At 35.1% G+C, this 17,009-nt stretch overlaps 1 protein-coding gene across 5 annotated transcripts in view; it reads left to right on the top strand.

Moving 5' to 3' along the window:
* rngo (DNA damage inducible 1 homolog rngo) overlaps positions 1 to 17,009 on the top strand; it is a 237,730-nt gene that overhangs the window by 183,900 nt on the left and 36,821 nt on the right. The window contains exons 9-10 of one of the 5 annotated variants that reach the window (XM_089593751.1): positions 1,704 to 1,711; positions 4,529 to 4,552. The exons of the other annotated variants lie outside the window; for them this stretch is intronic. Of the exons in view, the coding sequence (XP_089449877.1) occupies positions 1,704 to 1,711; positions 4,529 to 4,552 (32 nt within the window). The remainder of the gene's footprint in view (positions 1 to 1,703; positions 1,712 to 4,528; positions 4,553 to 17,009) is intronic. 5 annotated transcript variants of the gene reach the window in all.

The following is a 17,009-nucleotide window of genomic DNA, read 5'->3' as shown; positions in this document are numbered from 1 at the left end:
CTCGCCTTCTTACTTTGGCTCTAGCCTCCACACGTTGGCCTAGTTTGAAATCTATCGATCTATAGTATGTGAGTAGTCGGGCTACCGGATTCCAGCCTGATAGCGCTCTGCTGTACTGACTGTATTTAAATGAGCGCGCGTTTTGAAATGTAATTTTTAAAACTCTTTTTAGATTTAAAATTTACTTTTATTTTTATTTCAAAATAAAAAATTTTCCCCTCACTTAGATTTGAACCTTGCTCCCCAGGGTGATAGTCAGGTATGCTACCGACTGTGCTATCGGATAGTTGGATGGTATCTTTACTTATACAGATATTATCTTGGTTTATCTTGAGATCTATCGATCTATAGCATGCGAGTAGTCGGGCTGCCGGATTGCAGCCTGATAGCACTATAATTCGCCATCTGCTGGATCTTGAATGAAACAGCACAAATACTTTGGAAAAGTATGCCTTATTCATGCGACCACCTGTTCTATATCTTACACCATGGTACAAACACAGCTACATCCTGGCGTCCAAGTGTACAATCATGCGTGGGTATTAGTGCGATCGTGAGACTTTAGGACTTAAGAGAGTCGTGAGTGCTAGTGCACACATTTTCGTCCTGCCTTGGAGCTTGATACCTGCTGTCTTGTTATCGTTCTCATCCTTGCGCTCTCACATCATTATTGTCGTGTCAATGTATACGTATATTGTATTCATCTGGTGCAACTTGTTGTCTCATGGTCATCATAGTCGTCGTGTGTGCGTGACCTCCTAGTTGTTAATCGTCGTTGTACTTCCACAGAATCTTTTTCAGTACAGCTGTTCGTTGTGTGTACTATGTATTACTGCCTCGGTTTCATACCGAAAAGTTGATGTGCACAACGTGTGCTCGCTGTACACCAATACATTTTAGTTTGTATAGGTTATCGGATAATGATTTTTCAACACCATTATTAAACTAAATATATAGCTCAACACCTGGTGATGAAAACCAAACTGCTTCTTCATCATTAATACCGTCTGATTTTTTAGAAGTAGACTTAAAGTTATCAACATCAGATGAAACTGATCTTGAAGAAATCCAGACTATTTAAACATCAAGCCCCAAATTTAAACTCTCTCCATCAATGAGTGAAGTAGATGATATGAGCTCATTGTTAGGCTTACACAAGCCTGATTCTGAAAATTTTCAAAAAAAAGATTCAGTCATAGTAACACAAGCTGCTCCACTTCTACCCCTACGGTTATATTATGATGCTCATCAATATTACTTAGTATGAGAGGTAAGTATCATATCGTGCATTTGAAGCTTGTACATAAACATTCATAATTATAATTTTGTAGTTGAATTTAACTTTCTTATATGCTAACTAAGAAATTTCTTTAAAAAAAGCTTAGTTCCAATTGAAATAAAAATTTTTAATTAATAACCTATTCTTATTTATAATATATTATTCTATATACCTTTATATTTTAGCTTCCTATTAAGTATGAAGATCCGTGTTTGATATTAGAACGAGAGGGAAAGTTATGTACATACCAAATAATAACAAAGGTAACATTTTTCTAAATAATAAAGCTTAAAAAAATTTTTAAAATAAATTTCTAATTTTTTAAAATTAAGCATAGTATGGTTACTACTGAGATTTACGGAAAAGATCCCAGACTTGAGGCGCGCATTAAAAAAATCTTTGATTTCCCATTACCTAAATTAAGACTTCAATGTAAGTTGTTTTCACTATGATACCTAAACTTAAAAATTTTTAGTTAACTTTTATTTATATTCATTGTATCAAATTCAAAAACAGCCAGTCCAGCTGCTGGTGCAGCAGCAGCTATTGCAGCAGACAGTTCAACAATAACAATCAATCCTGCAACAACAATCAGTCCAGCAGCAGACAGTCCAACAAAAACAATCAATCCTACAACAACAATTAGTCCAGTAGCAGCCAGTCAACAACAACAACAAAAATCAATGCAACAGCCAGTATAACAATCAGTCAAAAAACTACAGCCATTAGTGCAGCAGCTATTGCAGCAGACAGTCCAACAATAACAATCAATCCTGCAACAACAATCAGTCCAGCAGCAGACAGTCCAACAACAACAATAAATCCTGCAACAACAATCAGTCCAGTAGCAGCCAGTCAACAACAACAACAAAAATCAATGCAACAGCCAGTACAACAATCAGTCAAAAAACTACAGCCATAAGTGCAGCAGCTAATCCAACAACAACAACCATTTCAAGAGCTGAAACGAAATCCACTTCAACAGATTCATAATGCAAGTTTAACAGTATGAATTTAATTATGTTTATTGATAATAAACATACATACTTTTATCTGTTTTAGATTAATAATTTAAAAAAGAGTAAAGTGGAGTTGAGAAAAACAACAAGTCAGCTGATCGATCCATTAAATGATCCATGCCGGAGGAAAAAAAATCGCCCAAATTTAGTTACGAAAAAGAAAGAATAACAAGCAGAATAATACTTACTAAAACTTAAGTAAAAACTTTTGAAACAATTTTTTTAAGCAATGTTTTTTTATCTTTTTTATCAATCTTCAAAGTTTGACGAATAAATTTTTTAAATAATAACCTTACGAATTGATTTCTCATACCCTTGTATCTATTAAATAAAAGTTATTTGTAAATTAATTATATTCATCTTAGTTCTATTAAAATGGTTGACGCGTTATACATGTAAGTGATATATAGAACGAATATTTTGGTTAGAACTACTTAAAACGTGGATCCCTACGGTGTTAGTATATCTATTAATATGAGTTTGAGACACTTGGTTATTGAATAATTCATAAGTTTGATGGTAAACTGCATACAAAAAATGTACATCCTATACTTTTTCATGCTTATTCATATATTTGTATTCGTCTGTTCAAGAGGCAAGTATTTTATCCATTTGACCAGCGTTAATCAGATACTTGATATACAGTTTATGTCTATGTAGATATTTTGTGCTAACTATCTTTGAGATTTGATATTATGTTTTACTTCATATTAAGTTTGCTTTAATTCTGTAATATCACACAAGATTATTAAGTAATACTGAAAGATGTCTTTTTTAATGATTATATGAATTCTTTTCGAATATTTTAGGGTTATATCTTTATTAGAAAAAAAATCATTTCATATCTTAACGATTCTTATGTAAAAATTTAATTCTTGTTTCACAGTCAGGGAAAATTCATCTTCAATATTTAAAGAAAGTGGTAAGAGCCCCGACCCCGCCCCTACCAGTGGAGAACAACCATATATTTTCTTCTCCTTTGATCTTTCTTTTTTTCTTTTTTTTAATTTTATTATAAAATTTCACCATATTTATTTTACAAATCATCATCATCAGAGTGATTTACATTATCCACTGTATTTCTTGAAGTTAGTAGCCATTCCCTTAGAGCAGAGGCATTTTTGACAGCAGAAACAGGTTTTGTGCATAACTGATGAGCAAAGCATGCTTCATACTCCTTATTTATTTTACTGATAGTGGGACAACCCAAATCTTCAGCATTACAGATGTGTCTGAAACATAGTAGAGTTAATATCAAACGAAATATTGTATATTATTGCTTGAAGTACTTACTTCTCTGACAGTATTTCTTTTAGCCACCTCTTTTTTTCCAATCCCTTGACTTAAATGATATTGGCGTCTTTCAAGAAATACTGAACAATGAAAGTAACTCTAGAGAAAAATAAACTTCCTGAGACCTTAGGTATCCCGTAAAAGTATTTTTTAAGCCAAGCATTAACCTTGCGTTCTTCATGTAAAAGTTTTAACCATTTACATGGGGGGCTGAAGTGAAAAATTTCTGGCTGAGCATCAGCCTTAAGTGGTAAAATAACCAGCTCTTTCGGAATAAAAATATTTGTGGACCTTCTAAAGGTCTGAATGTCAACGATATAGTCCATGATCATGTACGTCTGATCTCTTGACTAGCTCGTTGTCAACTGAGCTCGCCAGCTTCAGCAAGCTCCTTACATTCACTCCTTTCCCACTTTTCTGACCCGCAACCAATCATTATCCCTACCACCTACATATGGTAAGAAAGATAGAGAATTCAGTCGTTGTCTCGCGCGTGACGCACACGACTCAAGCCTTGGACTGGTAGGTCCAACCACTCAGCCGAATTACTGTCGACTGAGCTCTTCGTCTTCTTTCAAGCTCTTTAAATCCTTTCCGCTCCCCACTTACACCTCTCTCCGCCAATAGACTACCCCCATCCTCTGGTAGTCTCCCACTCTCTCTCTGGTTGTCTCCCACCACCTCTCGATGTGTATAAAAGGCCCATGGAATCGGCTAGGAGCATCATTCCTCACTTTGCTTTGTCAAGAGCAAGTCCTTCTCGTGAGTTTTAACTCTTTACGATTGCTGTTGAGAACCATGTATGCATACCCTACTTTTTTGTTCTGAAATTAAATTTATTCATTTTTATTGAAAAATTTATTGATTTAAAAAAAATTTTGCTGCATTAAACCGTATCACCGACAATAGCTACCTCCCCACCATGAGGTTGTCGCAGCTGGAGAAAGAGCGGAAATACATGGTGACTGAGCTTAAGAAGGTCAATACCCACTTTGAATGCAAAGTAGTCATCATCATAGATGATGAATTTCAAGTCTTCATTCCAGATCGTGTTCCAAAAGCAATTGAAGCCAATGATAATCTGACAATAAGTTGAGAAAAACAGTTTAAAATATGCTTTATTTATTGTATATCATGGTGATAGTAAGTTTAAATTTGTAAATTGTTAATAAATTGAAGAGAAAGTTTATTGAAGGTGGAAATGCATGAAAGGCTGTTCAGCACAGGACGGGGCGCTGGACGGGACTCCCTCCACTTTCGCTCTCTCTTTCTTAAATATCTGACTTGTCAATCCAACTGTTATGAGCTTATCGAATCCCAGCATAACTTAAACATTTAACATAAACCATATTACCACGTTTTTTCATGACTTTTTCCACCAGATATATATTTAGATTTTAGAAGCTCTTGTTCGTAAAAGCTACCAGAGACCAGCTGATCCTTATAATCTATTAAATAATAGGTAACTGGATTGGTTTTCCGTACTTTATAAACTGGAAGTATGTTGGTTGATCAGTTTGGCGTGTAGCCTTTTTCAAAGGCATTTTTAGCTTTACTCATACGTACTTCATCATTAACTTTGAATTTTTTCCTTTTTATCATTTCATCATTAACCGTGAATTTCTGTAAAACTTGAACTTCATTGACGGCTTTTATAAAATTCTTTACCCCTGTCGGTATGCAGATTCTTCGGTACTCGAACATCTCGTAATACAAACTTTGTTGCTGTTGTAACATCTTTAGCAGTTTTTCTCTTTACAGGTACAGCCCATGCATACTTTGAAAATACATCTATTCAGTTAGCATGTACCTATGACCTTTATTTTCACGAGCATAGGGTATCATTTCTACAAGATCGGCCATCCATATTTCATCCAAACCTCGGATATCATACTTTCGTCGTGGATAGTTACGACGAGCCTGTTTGTGGAGCTCTTCCACAACAACTTTCTTCTTACGATCCATCCTCATTAACGGCTATTAAACGAATGCGACTCAAATCATTAGTTTTATATCCAGTTTAATTTTCTTCTGGAGGAGAGATCTGAGATGTCACCTCTTTGATCGTATGTATTTTCTGCTCCAAGTTTGCAATTTTTTTAGCGCACACTTCACTTAAATTGCGTTACTTTTTGCCTTGCTCATCTGTAATCATTTTTATTCTATTCTGAGAAGTATTGAGATTCATTGCATCATTTTAGTGGATTGCTGCTGCAACATTGCACAGTCTTTTATGTTCAATATCATATTGTGCATCGGTAGTGAGTTTATAGCCAACACCTGAAGGACCAGGAGGACCTCGGCTATCACCTTCATTCTTACGTCCGAACACGTTGATGCTCATTTCGCTACTAACGTGAATGCTCGCCAGCTTTAGTATATATACCCAGTTTTACGCAATTCTTCAATAATCGATATTATCTCATTGTCATGGCTAGGATTTCCTGTAGATCTTTTTGATATGAGTAATTGGAGGCGGTCAACTAGCTCATTTGGATCGTCCCAGTGCACATAATCCACTAGCTGCATTATTTTAGCAATTTTGTAATGAGGTAACAATGATCCACCTTTTTTGCTTGCAATGAGATCAAACATTGGAGCTATGATTTCATTAAATTTATTACTAATGTGCGTTCTGATAGGTCTATTTTTGTTGTAGTCCTTTCTGTGGGCACTTGAAGAATCCAAAAGCAAGTAATATTTCTCCAAATCATCTTCGGTCATGCGAGATCTATCAGGATGTTTTTTCACAAGTAGCTCAAACAACCCATCACTCATTGGAAAGCTCAACTCACCCATCTGAATTTGATTATTTTCAAAGTCTATCGATGAATTACCAAGCTTATATGATCCACCTTGTTTTTGCACTCCATAAACCAAATCTAATAAATCTCTTTTATTTTCACCAACTATTTGTAAATACACAATGTCAAGAGGTTGAATAGTAACATTCATTTCATCATCATCATCATCGCTTTAACTAACAGCAGACTCAAACATCATGTCATCGTCGCTGTATTTTTTTTTTTTTTCATTTGTTTGATAGGTAGTAGCTTATTAGAAATTACAGAACTATTATTTTGTCCTCGTTTTATTCATAATTTTCCAAATACGATCAGTAATAGGTTTAAAGGTCAAATTTAAAACTTTTTCAACCTTTTTTTCCAAATTTCAATAATTGATATTTCTTTTTGACGGCTTCTCTAGCCTTCACCAGCTGATGAAGAACATATTTTTCTCTCTGGTACATGTTGATGCTTCAACGTCTCAGAGTAGACTGAATGTAGTACACTATGTGCGACCTAAATTTATAGCAAAATTGTCAAAACCTTCGCGATACTGGCAAGATTATTTTATTATCCTTATCAATTACAACGAAACCATATTTATCATCATTCCAACAGTTTGTGCAGAGATCTTCTAACTGGGTACATGACATATCAGAGTTCACATGATCGTGATACACATGTTTTAAATTCAGCTTATCTTGATGAAATAGAGCTAAAAGGTTAACATTGTCTCTCACAAGGTGTTTTGGTACTTGCGCGTATGACTGGCATAGGTAGAAACAGTCCACATTTTCATGTCTTCCCATACAGTAGAAAGCTCTTACATTATGCTGCTTTTCACAAACTATGTCGTCAAAAATCATGATAAAGTTGGGTAGTGCAGTATCTGGAGATACTACTGCTTCATGTTCATTGAATGTAAAAAATTTTGTGTCATCTATGGGCTCCAGCAGCTCTTTCAAATATACTTATACTTATACTTATACTTTGGCTGATAAAGCGACTTTGAGTACAAATAGACATTTTCAAACCTTAATCCATTGGGGTCTACTATTATGCTAGTAGACTGTCTTACCACAGTTGGATGGACCACAGAATACGGCTCGAATATTGTCTGGGAGTAATTCACCATGTTGATTCAAGCGCTTTTCCTTTTTCACAACAGCATCAAAGTTTGAAACTTGCAATTTTATAGTTTGCTTTTTGAACTGCATGTCTGCACGGTATGATGGCTAGATAACGACTAATGTAATAATTGAATGCGTTATGCTTTTATACCCTATTGCAACGGTCCACTTTTGTTGAGGGTGGTTCGAGGCTAAATGATGGCGGACAGAGGAGTTTAGGGTAGAGGCAACTTAATAATGTCAAAACTCAATGGGAATTTTGATTAGCTTTTCAATATTAATTCAAAATTAAACGATGAATGAAAAACAAAATATAAATCGTATTCTCAGATTCAATGCTGGATTATTTATTTCAATAATCATAACTTATTTCCGATGGGTTACAGAACAATAATTAACGCCATATAAAATAAACTTTGTGTGTTTCAAGAATTAAAGAAAAAGTTATACAAATAAAAAGCTTTTTGTATTTACCAATAAATTTGTGAGAAGTCATCGCATGATCAAATAAAGTAATCAAAAATCAGACTCAAAAAATTATAACAAAGAATCGTACCACCTTGGATTACAAAAAAAAGTGTGTAAAGAAATGTATAATTGATTCATGAGCACTTTTGTGGAATCTTCCCGATGTATCGTCGTTCCCAATTATGTAACCTTTGTCGGTCAAACTTGTTTTTCTTAATTTTAGGCTTACAAACTATTCACTAACGCGAACTCAAAACACAGCTCTACGAACACAAAAACATCTAAGGTTAAAAAAAAATAGTAAAGGGTAAGGTAATTATACGTCTAAGATTATTATAGATTAAAGTAATATCTTCACAAGGCAAATCGAAATGAACCACGGCTCATACTCTACAGTTGTGACATATCGAAACTCAATATTCAAATCAAAAGAAAAGATAAATCCAGAGGCAGCGTACACATACAGCCCGTGCCACTGTGCAGACCACCACACGAGAACGTCGTTTATCCAATCAAAAACTCATCAAACAAAATGATTCCCAACAAACGAAAACTCCCCAAGGATGATAAAAAACGCGGTCGGAAGGTCACCTCTCGGTTGACTGAACAGCCGGGGATTTCAACCTACCAACTAAATGGTCTCAATAAGTGAGATCAACACTTATCATTTACCATTCAAAAAATAGAAAAACATACTCCACTCCTACCAACGACTCGAATAATAATTTCAAGAGAAATGCGACGTTCGATAAAGAAAATACAAGGAAACGCTGGGGATACTCCCCCAAGCCAAACCACGGCGCACTGAGAAACTTAACACACAAAAAAATAGCCTTCCTTCGTTACTGGTCGCCGACTCAGGACCACCACTTGGTTGAATCAATTAAGCAACCAGGGAGACTTTTTGTCCTTTGTCTGAACTCATTAACAAAATTTGATGAGAAAACGATGCTAGAATACCAAGGGAACACTTACTATCTTTCTACTGTGCAGCAGTGTGTAGTGTTGACGTTAGCTTCGTTTGGAGAGTTCCGGCGGCAGACAAGAAGTGCTGGCTGTCCCACACGGGTCCCTTGTTGATCCCTTTGTCGTCCCTTTGGGGCTCACCCACTCGAACTGCCTACCCGAGCTCTCTTTAGTGAGCTTCTCTCCAGCGAGGCCCCACTCCCGGACCACTACCAAACGTCGCCGTCATGATTCGCGTCCCTTACCAACTCAATTCTCGCGCATTCTCCATGCTTAATTGTCCCCCGACGCTCTCGTGCACACACACACAAAAAGCACCCCTACATGTGTACTCTCACTATAAATACAATGCTTTTAGACGAAGGTGCTCAGTCGTGATTCAACCACTGAAGAGTGATGATCTTCATCGCGCAAGAGGACGTGGTCTTTTTAATAGGATTATAAATACTTTACCTGTAGAATAACACATCCCAAGCTACCAGTACTGCGGTCCTAGCACTAAACTTGTCAAATGTCTGGCTGGAGGTGATCAGGGAATAAATCCACTAAACGCAGCGTGCAAGGAACACGATATAGCTTATTCTCAGAATCAAGAAAACATCGAGGCTAGAAATTCAGCAGATAGAGTATCAGCCTAAAAAGCTTGGCAAATAGTCAAGGCCGGAGATTCGAGTATTCGGGAAAAAAACAGCTGCTCTAGCTATTGCGAGTACTGTGAAGCTTAAAAGTAAATTAGGTATGGGTGTGAAAAGTAAGAGAAAGAAACCATGCACTGCTTTAAGTACAGTTATTAAGACTGCATCACCGAAAATAAATAGCAAAGATGCACACGAGGTTATTACTTCAGCTTTGAGAGGGCAAGAGGACACGTTGTGCAGTTGACAAAGCAGGTGGTAAGAAAAGTGTAAAAATACCACGTATCTGACCTCTCCCTGCTCGAACTGGTGGTGCTCTACCTCTAATACCCATATTTTCTGGCTTGAGTGCAACCGTTGCACTAGCAAACGGTGTGGCGGGAATATTAAAAAGTATTAGTGCCAGTAAGGGTGCTAAGCAGCAGCTACAAGTAAGCCAAAGACACAATAAAACTATGGAGGCTATTGCTCTTGAAAAAGGTCTAAAACTTTAATTGTATAAAATTGGATTAGGTGTCTACTTAAAGCCATATGCTCGAAAAAATTAAAAAAAAAAAAAAAAAAAATCTTAAAGCAAGACTACCCGCTAGAGCTTTGACCCATGCTGATTTATTAAAATATGCTAAATAGTTAAAAATCCCGAATTTCCGGGGAGTATTCATGCGAAATGACTTACCTGATGGACCTTGCTATCGTGAAACTGCTATAGTTAATCTCGACGATAAAGATAGTCCTGGAACACACTGGGTGGCGTATAGAAAGCGTGGTAATGATGTTGTCTATTTTGACAGTTTTGGTGATCTACAACCACCCATCGATTTAATGCTATACTTGGGAGTTGGAAATATCAAGTATAATTACGTAAAATATCAAGATTACGATTCTCATAATTGTGGTCATTTATGCATTAAGTTTCTCTCAAAAAGTATATAAGGTAATGTCATAGCACAAAATCATTCATTCGCTTTTGAGAAGTCATGAAAGAAAACATTGACACTAAGTTTGTCAGGAACTTCTTCTGTACTTGAAGCACAATATTTTGCACCTATTGACTTATCATTGAAACATAACTATGTTTTTGGTTTAGTAGAACTCCTATCATTCAATTCGATTCCAAATATTGACGTCGGTAGTAATAAATTTTACGTGGCTGATCAAGTAGTCGTTTTTTCAACAGGCAGCTACGAAATTCGAGATATCGAGTCATTTTTAGTTGACACATTATAGCCCAACGATATAACTATTGATATTAAACCTAACAATAGTTTACTCTGTAGCGAAATTACTTGTACTCATACAATTAATTTTACACCAAAAGATTCTATAGGTCGTCTTTTATTTTAGGTTTTACTGAACGTGTTCTTGAAGATAGCACTACCCACAGTTCAGATTTACCTGTAGCTATTCTCAAAGTTAACGCACTGATAGTTGAGTATAATATTACTACTGGAGCCTATATAAACGGAGAAAAATTTCATACGATTCACAAATTTATACCATCTGTACCACCAGGTTATAAAATCATCGAAGTACCATTACAAATTATCTCCTTGCCAATGGTTGGACGCATTGTCGATTTCATACAACTACACGCTGTCGATCAGGACGGTAATTCAGTCAATTTTCGTAGAGAAGTCATAATCGTGAGGTAACATAAAACCTTCATCATATTGGGGATTGTATACAACACTAAAAGCTATATAAGTAGTTCAACATGCGCTCCAGCAGTCAGTCAACAACGAACATTCAAACTGTCGACACGTCAAAGACAACTGATACGTCAGAATAATCAGTTTCTGAAAAGTTTAGGATTAAAAATAAAAGGCCGTGGTGGAAACTAACTTGCATATTCTTGTGTTGTTGAGTAAAACATGGAAGAAATTCTAAGCATTCAGTCTCCTGTCACCTTTGATGAATCCATAGCACACTATGAGATTCATGCTCATCAGCCATACGCCTTCGCAACTTATGGTAACAGTGATAAAATCCGCATATCAATTCAACATCAGGACCTATGTCTACTACGCTATTGAGATAGATAAGTGTAAAAATGTGGGTCTAACAACCCTCATGAAAAATTGGTTAACACTCAGTCCAGATCAAGACGTCTTGAGCCAGAATGCAGGTTGAAAGGGAACTCACGCTTTAAGTCTAACGGAGGGCAGCTGCTTTGATTTCTTGATTCCCCTCAGCATGATTTTAGGTTTTGCTGAAGATTATCGAAAAATAGTTGTTAATGTAAAACATGAACTTATACTAACGAGCTCGAGAAATGATTTAAATGCAGTTGTTTAAGGTGCTATTGCTGCTGCAAATGCTAATGAATACCCGACTTGGGAAGAGTTTAAAATAGTAATACTGAAGCTCGAATGGCTTATGCCCTATGTGGTGATGTCAGATTCTCATAAAATTCGTCTGCTCAATTATTTGCAAGAAGACAAATTGATATCTATGAGCTTCCATCTTTTGGAGCTCTATGAATATCCACTCTTGCCCACCATAGGGGTAAACGGTACAGTTATTGACACCTTAAGGTAGTGATTGACCCCTGTATAATTTGTATATCTATATATAAAGGCTCCATTTAAAAATGCATGTGGCGGTCAATCACTATCAGGAGGCCAACAACTGTACCCGTTACCCCTATCTAAGCATATCTGGACAGTTAATACGTCCAACCAGTTGAAAAAGCCACGTTATGTTACACTGGCTTTTCAAACAAACCGAAAGAATCAGAGAGCTGCTAGTGCTAGCAAGTTCGAACACTGTAACATAAGAAATGTGAGACTCTATTTAAATTCACAATATTTTTGCTATGATGATCTCAATCTCGATATGACAAACAATCAGTATGCACTGTTGCATGACATGTATGCTTATTTTCAGAATTCATGTTATAGTAAATCCCCCGCACCTTTGTTAAACAGATATGGTTTTCTGAAAGTCGTGTCTTTGATTGTAATTGATTGCTCCAAGCAAAATGACTCACTGAAAAATGCTTCAGTAGATGTGCGTTTGGAATTCGAATCTTACGCTAGTTTTCCTGCTAATACATCAGCCTACTGCCTAATTCTACACGACCGTATTGTTCAATACAGTCCAATGAGTGGAGACTTTAAGAAACTCATGTAAAGCTATAAAAGCTCATGCATAGCCCTGCTAACATCATTTGTCTTTCAACCATCGTGGAGAAAGGTCAGCAGAGCAAAGAAGAAGATAATAAACGACGACAAGAAGAGTGGGCGAAATTTGAGTAGAGACATGCAGAGAAATGGGCGGAAAAAAATCAAAGTAGAAAAGTAAAAAGTGTGAATTATTTTAAAAATTTTTTTGTCAAACGACATTTATCGACATGTCTCATAAGCCAACTGAAAGTAAATTCACCAACGACGTAAAGTATCAAAAACTTTCTACCAAGGATGATGATGAAAAAAATCTTGCTATTATTATTCATCAATAAAATGTGCCCTTAAGCAAGCAAGCCTTAGTAATTAGGATAAAAAGCTTAACAGTTTTTTAAAGTTATTCATAAAATAATTGTACCCTTAGGCGAGCAAGTATTAATGAATAAAAACCCAGTTTTTAAGTATTATTTATTAATAAAATGTTTCTATGAGCAAACAAGTATTAATGAGTGGAAATCCAAAATTTTCTGAGTATTATTTAATCATAAAATATACCCTTAGACGAGCAAACATCGGTAATCAAAAACCTACCAGTTATCCAGTATTATTCATTAATTAAATGTGCCCTTAGGTGAAAACCTTCTGTGATTATAAACTCAACAGTTTTGTAGTATAGATAGTGAACTTTATACATTACTAAACTAGCGATCATGGGGAATTAAAAACCAAACAGTTTTGTAATATCATTTATGAATAAAATATGCTCTTAGGCAAGCAAGTATTGGTGATCAGAAATCTAAACTTTTACATAGTATTATCTATGAATAATATGTGCTCTTCGGTCAGCGAGCATCGTCGAATAAAAACGTAATATTCTTCCCATATTACTAATTAATAAAATGTGCCCTTAAACGAGCTATCATTAGTGATTCAAAACCTAACTTTAAAAAAACATTATTTATTATTCAAATCTGCCGTTACAAGTAAGCATTGGCGAGTAGTAACCCAACAGTCTGTGAGTATAGTAAGTTAAAAAAATATATTATCAGGCCAGCAAGCATTAGTTATTATATACCTAACTGTTTATTAGTATAAGATATTAATAAAATATGTTCTTATTTGAGAAATCATCGGTGATAAGCATCCTAACTGTATTAATCGATGATGCTTGCTCACTTAAGAGCACTATTCATTAAGAAATTATATTAAATACTGATTAGGATGCTAATTTCCGATGCCTGCTCGCCTAACAATATATTTTGCAAACTCAATGTACCAAAAAACAGTTGGGTAACTGATGGTGGATGCTTGCTCATCTGATGATATATTTTGTTAACTTGTTATACTACAAAAACTGTTGGTTTTCATGTTGCCAATGCTTGCTTGCGTGGCATCAAATAATACTAAAAATCCATTGGGCTTACAATTGCCGATACTTGCTCGCCTAATGGCACATTTTATTAAAAAGTAATACTGACTAAGTGTTGGATTTCTATTCATTGATGCTTGCCTAAGGGCACATTTAATTAATAAATAATAAAAAAGGGTAGATTTTCAATTGCCGATGCTTGCTTGCCTTAAAATACATTCTGTTTATAAATAACAGTCAGAAGCTTGCTAACTTATCAGCACACTGTTTAAATAAATGATATTAAAAAATTATTGATCATCTGAGCGACGTTGCTTGCTCACTAAAAAATATTTTGTTTTAACTAACTATATTAAAAAACTGTCAAGTTTTAATCACTGATGCACACTTTTTGAATAAATAATACTAAATATCTGTTGTGTTTTTCATCGCCCACTCAGGGTTTTATTAATTAATACTACTGAAGACCTGTCAGATTTTTAATCACTGATGCTTGCTCGTTAACTGATATTTTCCACTAACTAACTATACTGTAAAAATGTTCTTTCTACTCGCTGATGCTCCTTGCCTAAGGGCACATTTTATTGATAAATGATATTTAAAAAAAGTTGGATTACTAATCGTCGATGACCGCTTGTCTAATGGCACATTTTATTGATACATAATACTAAGAAACTGTTGAGTTTTAAGTTGCTGATGCTTGCTCCCCTAAACGCTTGTATTTTTAATAAATTACACAGAAAAACTGTTGGATTTCTAATCATTGATGCTTGCTTACTTAAAGCACATTTTATTATCAAATAGTGGAACGGGCACGTTTTATTAAATAATAAGACTTAAAAACTTTTTGATTTTGAATCCTTAATTTTTGATCACCTATCGGCAAATTTCATCAATGAGTAATGCTTTGAAATAGCAAGGTTGCTAGTCGCCGATATTTTATCAACTAACGGCACATTTTATAAATAAATAATATTAAAAAAATTAGTGCGAGACGAATGCAGTGCACTTTTTCAAAATGCACGAATATTAACGTGGATTTATGACAGCATGCGTCAAACAATGTGATTCTTCTACAACCCATAACAAGTAGTGTGACCTCTGGCACTGTAAGAGAATTAGTGTGGTTCTTCAGCAGTGCATTACAAATTTGTGAGCCTTCGCAAGGATTTTGTAAAGTATGCGTTTATTTGTAAAATGACTGATATAACGTGTTTCTTCGTAACTTTCTGAATAATGTATGTCTTCCTAGGAGCTGTTGAGATACTCTTCATTCCATCTCTGCTCTCAGGGATAGTTCTCGTTGCAGCTCCAGCTACTGAGATAATATTCGTTGCAGCGCAGCTTACTGAGATACTTTTAGTCGCACCTCTACTCGTAGGAATAGTCTTCGTTACAGCGTAACGCGCAGGGATTCTTTTCGTTACATCATGGGGCGCTGGAATTGTCTTCGTAAAAGTATTGAGTTGGGATGGTTTTGCTCATACTATGTGGCCCTGGGATCGTCTTTTTACGAAGTGTTAATATGTACACGGTTAATGAGTATGTACACAAGCTGCTATGGCAAATTAATCCTATACGTGACACACCATAAGTATAACACTGTCTCTACTGAAAGTATAAAGTTGCGTCATATTTTTCTGTCATGAAGTGCGGGCAGACTTGTTATTAGAATGCACGTACGTCTGTGATATGTATTCAAGAACGTAATTTGTTCGTGAGGTCATTGTCAAATTCCAATTATGTAAACTGCTCTTGATATGACAATATAAAAAATTGTTTTAGTATATTAAAAAATGATTTGTGAAATTACCGAAAGAATTAATTGCAAAACTTTTAGACTTGTAAGTCACAAATAAATTTGTATTTGGTGTTTCTTTGACTGCTGATGCGAGCTTACATCTAATGAATGAAAATATAATAAAAACCATCATCGTTTCAACCTTTTATTTTTCTATCAACGTTAGTTTTGCATAAATATCGCTCATAAGGTGACGTAATTTAGTCAGAGGCCTCTCTTACTCGTTTTGACTCTGTAAAAATGCTCCATCAAGAGAAAAAATTGCTATTATTAGGTCAATTACCTGTGCCCTAAAGTGTTAGTTAACTCTTAACCCTAGCGTCTCATGAGTACATTATACACGTCAGGCATAACGTGTTGGTGGAGACAACTCAGGTGTATTTCACGGAAATTAGTGGTCTTAGACTACGCTACGGAGTGAGGTACAGCAAAAGAGGTCCATCGAACGTGTTTTTAGAGACAGCAGAGAAAGAAAAAACTGCATTAACTTATACTGCAGACACAAATTCATTCGTATAGTATAAAAATCCTCTAAGAATCACTGCACGAAGCACTAGGGAACTTCGAAGCAGTAGTATCAAACAATGATAGATGTAAATTAGTTATTAGTGATATAATTAATGCTAAATTTTGTTAGTGTGACCTAGTAAGCTCTGTGTCAACTAATAAATTATATTAATTAAGCTAAATAAAAGAATACAATAATTGATCTTATCCACATCATGGACACTAAAACTTTCTATTCAAATAATTAGAACAATTAAATTTCTGAGGCTAAATACTAGGAAACCCACGAACGAAATTATATAAAACGATCAAGACCATACGTTAAACGAGTCCGTTCATAATAAATTGGCATCCTCTGTATGTTCTTCAAATCCTAGTTTTGATTCGATAAAAAAAATTGTTAAAAATGATACTAACAAATTACTCAATATGTACAAATTTAAGTTAGATATTAAACTTTATTACAGTATTAATATGAGTAAGATTCATTTGAAACTTAGTGAATTATTGAAAGTATTAGATTTCTTCTTACATCATATATATAGTTTGATATGTATAGTAAATTAAAACCTTACTGTACAATGTTTTCGTTCTTCTAAATAAAGCATATTTTAATTTTATAAAATTTTGG

This window comes from Copidosoma floridanum, unplaced genomic scaffold (assembly GCF_036245765.1).
Source record: "Copidosoma floridanum isolate Cflo_tuat_1 unplaced genomic scaffold, Cflo_Japanese_pri ptg000020l, whole genome shotgun sequence".
NCBI classification, from domain to species: domain Eukaryota; kingdom Metazoa; phylum Arthropoda; class Insecta; order Hymenoptera; family Encyrtidae; genus Copidosoma; species Copidosoma floridanum.
This window is presented reverse-complemented; position numbering and strand designations above follow the sequence as displayed.